The 10,945-nt window shown below is 42.7% G+C and overlaps 1 protein-coding gene across 1 annotated transcript in view; it reads right to left on the bottom strand.

Moving 5' to 3' along the window:
- Positions 1-6,212: 6,212 nt before the first annotated feature.
- SLC11A1 (solute carrier family 11 member 1) overlaps positions 6,213-10,945 on the bottom strand; it is a 42,901-nt gene continuing 38,168 nt past the window's right edge. Inside the window, exons 14-15 of the mRNA XM_063429264.1 lie at positions 10,608-10,761; positions 6,213-7,159 (exon numbers count right to left, since the gene is read on the bottom strand). Coding sequence (XP_063285334.1) covers positions 7,040-7,159; positions 10,608-10,761 — 274 coding nt within the window. The 3' untranslated portion in view covers positions 6,213-7,039. The remainder of the gene's footprint in view (positions 7,160-10,607; positions 10,762-10,945) is intronic.

Here is a 10,945-nt window from a genome sequence, read left to right as displayed (position 1 = left end):
GTAATAATATGGGGGTACTGCCACTGGGGCTCCCGAGTCATAGTATGGGGGTACTGCCTCTGGGGCTCACCAGTCATTGTATGGGGGTACTGCCACTGGTGCTCCCTAGTAATAATATAGGGGTACTGCCTCTGGGACTCCCTAGTAATAATATGGGGGTACTGCCACTGGGGCTCCCCAGTCATAGTATGGGGGTACTGCCTCTGGTGCTCCCTAGTAATAATATAGGGGTACTGCCTCTGGGACTCCCTAGTAATAATATGGGGGTACTGCCACTGGGGCTCCACAGTCATTGTATGGGGTTACTGCCACTGGGGCTCCCCAGTCATAGTATGGGGGTACTGCCACTGGGGCTCCCCAGTCATAGTATGGGGGTACTGCCTCTGGTGCTCCCTAGTAATAATATAGGGGTACTGCCTCTGGGGCTCCCTAGTAATAATATGGGGGTACTTCCACTGGGACTCCCTAGTAATAATATGGGGGTACTGCCACTGGGGCTCCCTAGTTATATTATGGAGGTACTGCCTCTGGGGCTCCCCAATAATAGTATAGAGTGCTTCCACTAGGGCTTCCCAATAATAGTATGGGGTGCTGCCAGTAGGGCTCCCCAATAATAGTATGGAGTGCTGCCAGTAGGGCTCCCCAATAATAGTATAGAGTGCTTCCACTAGGGCTTCCCAATAATAGTATAGAGTGCTTCCACTAGGGCTTCCCAATAATAGTATAGAGTGCTTCCACTAGGGCTTCCCAATAATAGTATGGGGTGCTGCCAGTAGGGCTCTCCTATAATAGTATAGAGTGCTTCCACTAGGACTTCCCAATAATAGTATGGGGTGCTGCCAGTAGGGCTCTCCAATAATAGTATAGAGTGCTGCCAGTAGGGCTTCCCAATAATAGTATGGGGTGCTGCCAGTAGGGCTTCCCAATAATAGTATGGGGTGCTGCCAGTAGGGCTTCCCAATAATAGTATGGGGTGCTGCCAGTAGGGCTTCCCAATAATAGTATGGAGTGCTGCCAGTAGGGCTCCCCAATAATAGTATGGGGTGCTGCCAGTAGGGCTCCCCAATAACAGTATGGGGTGCTGCCAGTAGGGCTCCCCAGTAATAGTATGTGCAAGAATGGGGGTGCTCCCCTCCCCAACACAGAGTAGTATTAAGCGTATCCAGGGTTTAGTCAGGGGCATTTTGCGTAAATTTTCTAGTTCACTACAAGCCTATTTATAAATGTTATTGATAAATGTCCCGGAATCCTGCAATATTTGGTCCTAGAATAAAAGGTACAAATAAAATAATTTTAAAAGGATAAATTAAGTAAAATTATATTTTGATACGTTTTAATATAGATATTTTCCACACTTCCAGCCAGGCAGTATATGAGATTTAACGTTCCCCTGTGATGATCGGGTAACACAATGTCAATACAATATCTCAGCCTTTTCGCATAGCTTGGTTATTTATCCTCAGTTTTACTAATGGATTATTCCAGCTGGGGACACGTGAAAATTAACAGAAAAACACAGCGTTTCGAAGGTTGGCCGGTAGTCTTTGTAGTCTTAAAAAAAAAATACAAACCTGACTTTTGTAAGTTCACTGACTTCCTTTTGCATATTTTGGCTGGATAGGGAAAAGATCTCCAGTTGAATTATAACATTTATTTAAGGGCCACTAAATTATTCACAACATTTAAACGCGAGCAGCAGCCACGTACACTTACATACCAGCCTCACTTTATCACATATTTCTAAAAGAGATCCCCTGCTGTATCCCCTGCTGTATGCCTCCGTGGTTTGGAATGCCGCCCCCCTTGTGCACAATTCTGTAAACTGACAGGGGCCCACTTGAAAGTTTGGGTAATACTTATATTGCAAGAAGTAATATTGTGCTTCTGTCGCAAAATGAAATCTGTACAGATAAACAGATGTAATATACAGTGCGTTAGCCCATTCAATATACAATATATAACCATGAAAATCATCATAATGTGATAGATAACAAGTTTGTTTAAAGGTTACGTGAAGCACCATAACCACTACAGTGATTTGAAGTGGTCATGGTGCCTGGAGTTTTTATTCGCAGTATTTCACTATGAAACGCTGCACATGCGGAGTGTAACCCTCTGTTGCCATGGGTTTTATTCCACCTCGAGCAGCGTCATTGGGGCGCCTTTGGCCAGCCTAGAACAAGGCAAGATAATATCAATTCTGTGCATTTTAGATGTCTGACGTCAGCATGCTGGCGACACAGAGGTCCAATGGCAGCACGGCTGTCTTCCCCTCAGGCTGTCTTCCCCCTAAATACCTCCTCCGGTTAGATGGGGTAACCCCAGCAGAGGAGCATCAGGCTAAGGAGAGAACTTGGCCTTGGCGCTGGAACAGGAGTCTATGTTTTAGTCTTTATTCAATCTTTTTATTTTGCATTAAACGCAAGGACAAAAATCAACAACCAATACAGAAAGTGTTAGTGACAATCAATTTGGTTTGAAGAATTGCACATCATAAGTTTTTGCCCATTGGACAGACACACTCAGAGTAATAAAAAACAAAAGGCACTTGTAAGGTTGGGTATAATTGTGATGTTGTGATAGATGAACTAGCTGGAAAGGGGGCGGGGGGAGTGGGGGCATTGGAAGGATTACTCTAACCATAAGCCAATGTTTTCTTAAAACACTGTTTTGTTTTTTTGGTTGGAGAAACCCTTTAACATGCAACCTTTAGCACATACATCCTGATTGTGTTATGTATACAGCTTACATGTTAACAATTGTGCTGAGTATTCCCAGCTGTGTGTTAACCTGTAAGAACTCTACAGTATATTTTTACCAAATGACATGATTAAAATCATTATGTTATTTTACAGCCATTTTACTGTTTTACAGAATTTTAAACACACCACAGGTCCTGCTATCCGAGTTCATTGTTCGATTCTCCACAAATCTATCCAACGTCCAGTTATCATCAATAAGTACAGATTGGTGGATATTGTTTTTTTTTTTTTTTTTTTTTTTAATTCTTTATTTTTTGTTGTGCAAGATATAACAATAGGCTTACTTAGCCATGGTAGCAGTCGTAAGCGGCAATATACAATAATCACAAACATGGCATATGTATAGACGGCACAATTTTTTGGGTTTTGTTGAGAAAAAAAAAAAACGTAGACAGTAGATTTACATAGCAATTCACAGGTGAGTTTTCCCGTCTGACATGCACAACATTAAGGGATTATTATAACAAGAGTTAACCGTTGCTAGGGTTACGTTAAAATTATCCTTGCAAGCTAGGTACACGCTATAGCTACCGCTAGCATAGTGAATTGCCTAAGTAAGTAGTGACAGTCGCTTAAAGTTAATATACATTGTTATGTTAGATATCATCGCTTACTCATCTATATCTTTCCGCTTTATTTAAACGTTGCTGTGTAATACTAAGGCTTATGTATTGTTGCTTTTACGGCACCAAACCTCTCACCTAGGCGTTCACACAGATGGTATAATACTACCTAAGAATGTTATCGCGTTACAAAAGTCAAATTTAGCTTTAAATATAGTTTTATCACAAGACGGTCGCAGCAGAGGCCACGGCAGGACCTGTTCATTTAACTATAGTGCTGGTGTAGTATCCCTTCACTCTTTCTTTGCAGACATAGTAGGTAGTGGTAGTGGATAGTGATGCATTGAACAGAATATGCTTAACTGTCTATGCAACTCTTTGGGCGTAGTCCGCTGGGTAAACTGGGCAGACGTTTATCGTGAGGTCCAGGAGCATGCTTGGTATGGATAAGTGAGTCCATTGATGCTGTTTGACGGTTATTGTGGGGTCAAGCTAGAGCTGGCTTAGGTCCAGGCTGGCAGGGTAGGTTATTGCTGGATGGGTACAGGGTGGGTGGCTTGATGTTCCGGTCCCCGTGGGGCAGGTTATGCCAAGGTCTGCTCACACCTGTGGGATTGCTTGTCATAGTGTCCTCCATAGGATCTCTTCATCCTATTGCCTCCCTGCGTGGTGCCCCTGGCCTGTACCTTCATTTGCTCAGTGTAGTCTGCCAGCATAGCCCTGGGGCAGTCTGTCATGGTTGTTGCGCCGGCTGTTCGTGCACATGGCTGTCGTGCGGCGGCCATCTTGAGAAGCGCCATGCGGTGGTCACCTCGCGCCCGGGTGGATTCTTGAGCCTGGTTTGGCGAGCTGTTCAGCACCCTTATGGACCGGGATGACCCCCCCGGTCCAGGGGGGGGGGGGGGCGCCGGACACCGGCCGGAGACCCGGGAGAGCGGCCGTCTCGTCCCGGCTCAAGCTCCTCACGCCTCGGGCCAGCTTCGGGTAACGGATCGCTTCGTGAAGGGTATCCCCTCGTACCTCAGGATCTGGGGATCCGGGTGAGTGTCGTTGCGGGCTATTGTGACGATTTTTTCCTCCATTTTGTGCCGTTTTCCCGGTCCCAAGGCGGGAGCTCAGACAAAGCGTGTCTGATCCCGTCGGCGGTCCGGCCCCGCCCCCCTGGTGGATATTGTTAACTCTTATTATATCTCCCTACATTTTGATAATGTACTGTATGGTTATACCTGATACATTATTTCTCAGTTATTCTAGTTAAACCTACACTTTGATTTTAGAATAGAGGAGATTTTTTTATTTATTTATTGATGAGTTAATCTAAGATGCCAATAGAGAGCAATTCATTTAGGATTTAGCACAATAAAAACAATAGATAATGTTTGAAAGTCTACTGGGATCTATGCGCCCCTATGTACATATTCTCCTGGTGCAATAGACATCATGGCCTGCAATTATTAAAATGGACACAAGGTGGAGCTATTTTTGTGCTCCAGGTGATTGGCTGAATAGTAGATCTATACATATATTGTTTTCTATGTTTGAGTATTTACGTATTGTAAATACTATGCATTATCTCCATATCCCAAGGCAGCTTGTAGAAAAGAATATTAAATTAAGCACAGAAACCATTCTGCATTGTCCCATTAGAAAGGAACTGTACAGTGCGTGTCTGGTTTTTGATGTCTTTAAATCCTAACTTTAGAAAAGTAACGTAAAAGCTAAAACATAAGTCATTTCTAAGAGAACTGACGGAATTTGTTACATTGAAAAAGTAAGTCATGTCAGTGTTTATTTGCAAATTGCTGTCGTCTTATTTTGGATCACGAATCCGGAAACTACGAAAATATATGAAAGGCTAAACGTGATGGTTTATTTTCAATCTATTTTACTACATAATGAAAATTTCATTTTAAGTTAAAAAGTTTAATACAAAGTATCAGCAGCCCTAAAAGTGCTCTGTTATGGTGCGTAGAAAAAGCACTGATGTCTAATTAATGTTACTCACTCTGGGTTATTAACCGAAGTGAGAATTCAAAGTGATATTTCACATTTACGGCCTAAAATTTTAAATCTACTTTGAATTCAAACTTTAGTCAATAAATCCAACAGTCTTTATTTGTGTTACAGTATTAAATCTATATTGTCTTATTGCTCACATGCCCTGTAATTACATTATTCCTAGAACAAGTGAAATAAATAATATACCGTATATACTCGAGTATAAGCCGACCCGAAAATAAGCCGAGGCCCCTAATTTTACCCCCAAAAACTGTGAAAACGTATTGACTCGAGTATCAGACTAGGGTGGGAAATGCAGCAGCTACTGGTAAATTTCTAAATAAAATTAGATCCTAAAAAAATTGTGTTAATTTAATATTTATTTACAGTGTGTGTATATAATGAATGCAGTGTGTGTGTATGAGTGCAGTGTGTGTGTGCAGTGTGTTGGAGTGCAGTGTGTGTGTGTGTGTGTGTGTGTGTTGGAGTGCAGTGTGTGTGTGTGTGTTGGAGTGCAGTGTGTGTGATGCAGAGCCTTGGTGAGGGGGTGGGCATTTTTATTATTATTTTTAATAATGACCCTTGCGAGACTTACACTGGGAGCTGACAGAGGTGCTGAACGGACCGGCGCGGAGGAGGAGGGAGCTGACAGGAGCTGCAAGAGAGGTAAGCGCTCGCTGCCAGCCCCCACAGCCCCCAGTCTGTATTATGGCAATGTAAATGTAAATTGCCATAATACAGACAATTGACTCGAGTATAAGCCGAGTTGGGGTTTTTCAGCTCAAAAAATGTGCTGAAAAACTCGGCTTATACTCAAGTATATACGGTAAATGTTTTTAAAACAGAATCTCCAAATGATCAGTTGACAATAAAGAAGTTGATATGGTGGTTTATCTTCCGCGGAGACATTTCTGTTTGCCTGTCTGTCTCTGGGTTATTGTAATTAGTGTTTATTGATGGCTTGTATGTTGATTGAAGAAGTAAATGTTGGCTTTGATTAATAAAATGAAAACTGTACAGGATTGTATGCACTGACACGGTAACAAATGGCAGGTTCCTGTGCTTTTTTATGGTTACAATAATTGGGAGATTTAGTGAGAAATAGGGTGGAAAAATCTCCCCGGCCTAGGGCTGACAATACACAAGTGCTAGCCCAAAGAGGGTACTGTACTGCTCTACGGCTGGTGGGCAGAGGAGAGATCTCTCTCACTGGCGATGCATGCTAATGCAGGGGGTCCAACAGGGGCAGACACGTTGTATTGCTCATTTGATAGTATTAGAGCATTGCTCTAATCCTTTCATTAACAACAGAAAATGTGTTTGTGAAAATACTAAACAATTGCAGGGGATTTCTCCATGTGAGAGCTTTTCAGTTGGGTCCGCATCTGGACTTCTCTGAACGCACACTGTCCTGACATGCTCTTTTTGGCATGCTTTTTGATAACACAATATGCCCCCTTTATGACCCGGCGCCCCCATATTTGATATCTCTGTCTTTAAATGCCCAGCCCTGGCAGGAAGCAGCTTATTTGACTTTTTTTTTATATATACATTGTTTCACATTTCATAGGAAGCTCTTAGAGATTTCGGGAGATGAGTCTGCCGTGGATACCACAAGCCTGTGGCAGCAGAGCTGACTCTCCATGAAAGTGCTTAATGTAGCTATGTTAGCCACACCCACTTCCACGCACATTGTATTTCCATCATGTGGGAGATTCACTGCACTCGTCCCTCCCCGCTGTAGGTCTCGTCTTCCTCGGGGAGTCCGTATGAGAATTGAGTGTGCCTCCCGCCGGACAGGAAGCCGAGTCCATGTGCTAGACAGCACGTCCAAAGCTACAATAAATGAAACGATGTATTAATGTATCCGCACAGATCATCTCATTAGAATCTCAGTGTCGAAATTTACATTCCTGGAACAGGGACTGACTAGAGTGAATTATTACCATAATACGAATAAAGAGCCCGACCTAGACAGAACCATAAAGGGAATCTCAGTCATATATTTAGCTCAGTTGGAGAATTTTTTATATCGGTCATTTTGGAATAAAAGTTACAGTTATCTTGTCAATTCTCCACAATTCCATATTTCTTAATTAAAAGATAATCCCTTCCTGTGTTATTGTTTTATTGCATTGACCTATTTATATATTGGGGCCCTGTCTTGGGGGGTCAGCACAGATACAAACTGATAACTGATTCTGACTTTTATCGGGTTACTCACTAAAGTGAGAACTGTGAAGAGTTCAAAGAGAATGGCAAACCTTAGACCAAAATAGCCAAAGTGGAATTTTTCCAGTCCAATTAATTTGGCCTTAAGTTTGAAATTGACTTAATTCCTCACAAACCTCCTTTAGTGAATAAAATGGACAGTCTCCTAATTCTTACAGTTCTGTCATCATTTGAAATCCCTGCTTGAACACAGGTGAAAACTAGGGATATGTTCTGTGGGGAATACGGTCATGGAAACATTATTGCTAAGCAAGTTTTTTGTTTTTCTTTTAATTGTATTTTAAAAGCTCAGGAGCAGGATTTGAAATGATTGAAGCCACATGGATGTCCATGGGGTAGTTGCTCCGCTGTTTTGGAAGCCTTGAATCTAATAAAGCACAATGGGCGTCATAATTGTCCCACAGCTGGAGGTCTGTTTTGACCCTGCCAGGTATTCAAGACCGAAAGGATGGGCCTGGGTTAGTCCAACCCTGAGGACAACTTAAAGGGACACTATAGGCACCCAGACCATTTTTCTTGTGTCCCTGTCAGTTGAACCCTGCAAAGAAACTGCAATAATTACCTTGCAGGGTTAACTCTATCTCTACCAGACAGCTACTAGAGGCGCCTCTGGGTCGTTAGGCGACTTTTGGTTGCATAATTGACGCTGGACGTCCTCACTCTCTGCACGAGGACATCCTGCATCAGCTAAAACCACATAGGAAAGCATTGATACAATGCTCTACTACGGGGTAGTCCTAATGCGAACGTGGCAAGCGCCGCGGATTGAGTTGGAAAGACGGAGCCTGCTCAGCACCAAGGGACATCGTCACTGGATTCAGGCAAGTGACAAAAACTTTTCTAGCCTAAATTTTCCCTTTGAAGCAACATCAAATAGAGCACTCCCCACCCGTGGCGTGTACACACAGACAGCAATAAAAGGTTCTTGCTAACTGAGCATTTAATAATATATAAAATGGCAATAGACGGAGCACATACAGTTGCAAGAAAAAGTATGTGAACCCTTTGGAATGATATGGATTTCTGCACAAATTGGTCATAAAATGTGATCTGATCATCATCTAATTACGCAAAGTAGATGGTGGGAACCGCACTCAATCCCAGCGGCCAAGGGTGCTCCGGATCAGGACCAGCAATCCCAGAATTATACACGAAAGAAGAAAGGACCACAGGCACTCCAAATTGAAACCGTATGCAGATTTATTAGGAAAAAATGCAACGCCAAGCAACGTTTCGACCAACAAAAAAGACCTTTGTTGGTCGAAACGTTGCTTGGCGTTGCATTTTTTCCTAATAAATCTGCATACGGTTTCAATTTGGAGTGCCTGTGGTCCTTTCTTCTTTCCTGATCATCATCTAAGTCACAACAATAGACAACCACAGTCTGCTTAAACTAATAACACACAAATAATGAAATGTTGCCATGTTTTTATTGAACACACCATGTAAACATTCACAGTGCAGGTGGAAAAAAGTATGTGAACCCCCAGACTAATGACATCTCCAAGAGCTAATTGGAGTGAGATGTCAGCCAACTGGAGTCCAATCAATGAGATGAGATTGGAGGTGTTCGTTACAGCTGCCCTATAAAAAACACACCAGTTCTGGGTTTGCTTTTCACAAGAAGCATTGCCTGATGTGAATGATGCCTCGCACAAAAGAGCTCTCAGAAGACCTAGATTAAGAATTGTTGACTTGCATAAAGCTGGAAAGGGTTATAAAAGTATCTCCAAAAGCCTTGCTGTTTATCAGTCCACGGTAAGACAAATTGTCTATAAATGGAGAAAGTTCAGCACTGCTGCTACTCTCCCTAGGAGTGGCCGTCCTGTAAAGATGACTGCAAGAGCACAGCGCAGACTGCTCAATGAGGTGAAGAAGAATCCTAGACTGTCAGCTAAAGACTTACAAAAGTCACTGGCAAATGCTAACATCCCTGTTAGCGAATCTACAATACGTAAAACACTAAACAAGAATGGATTTCATGGGAGGATACCATAGAGGAAGCCACTGCCGTCCAAACAAAACATTGCTGCACGTTTACAGTTTGCACAAGAGCACTTGGATGTTCCACAGCAGTACTGGCAAAATATTCTGTGGACAGATGAAACCAAAGTTGAGTTGTGTGGAAGAAACACACAACACTATGTGTGGCGAAAAAGAGGCACAGCACACCAACATCAAAACCTCATCCCAACTGTGAAGTATGGCTGTGGGGGCATCATGGTTTGGGGCTGCTTTGCTGCGTCAGGGCCTGGACGGATTGCTATCATCGAAGGAAAAATTAATTCCCAAGTTTATCAAGACATTTTGCAGGAGAACTTAAGGCCATCTGTCTACCAGCTGAAGCTCAACAGAAGATGGGTGTTGCAACAGGAATATGACCCAAAGCATAGAAGTAAATCAACAGAATGGCTTAAACAGCAGAAAATACGCCTTCTGAAGTGGCCCAGTCAGAGTCCTGACCTCAACCCGATTGAGATGCTGTGGCATGACCTCAAGAAAGCGATTCACACCAGACATCCCAAGAATATTGCTGAACTGAAACAGTTCTGTAAATGGTCAAGAATTACTCCTGACCATTGTGCAAGTCTGATCTGCAACTACAGGAAACGTTTGGTTGAAGTTATTGCTGCCAAAGGAGGTTCAACCAGTTATTAAATCCAAGGGTTCACATACTTTTTCCACCTGCACTGTGAATGTTTACATGGTGTGTTCAATAAAAACATGGCAACATTTCATTCTTTGTGTGTTATTAGTTTAAGCAGACTGTGATTGTCTATTGTTGTGACTTAGATGATGATCAGATCACATTTTATGACCAATTTGTGCAGAAATCCATATCATTCCAAAGGGTTCACATACTTTTTCTTGCAGCTGTACATGAGCTGGACATTGAAATAACATAATTGTACTCTCACTCCCCCTGCTGGTCACTTATAGAACTGCACGTTCCACATACAAATTATGGCTAGTGGCTAAGGCTGTTTCGCTAACCTCTATGCCAGCATGGCCTTGCCTGCCCAAGTGAAGGGTGTACATGTAATTTACTTACCAGGTAGAGCGTGAACACTGCATACAGTAAAAGAATGATCCCTATAACAACGTAAAGGGCAATGTTGTCCAGGGATGGGATGTACACAACCACAAAATACAGATTAATGGCAAGGATTAGTACTATCAGTACGATGGCGACCACCTTCCCAATACTGTGGGGGGGAAAGAAATATGGTGGTTACTGCACACAGGCTCACAGCTATCTATCATATTACACAGCTATCTATCACTGCATACAGCTATCTTTCATATCACACAGCTATCTATCACTACACACAGCTATCTATCTTATCACACAGCTATCTCTCACTACGCACAGCTATCTATCATATCACA

The sequence above is a fragment of the Pelobates fuscus genome, chromosome 8 (assembly GCF_036172605.1).
Source record: "Pelobates fuscus isolate aPelFus1 chromosome 8, aPelFus1.pri, whole genome shotgun sequence".
Lineage (NCBI taxonomy): Eukaryota > Metazoa > Chordata > Amphibia > Anura > Pelobatidae > Pelobates > Pelobates fuscus.
This window is presented reverse-complemented; position numbering and strand designations above follow the sequence as displayed.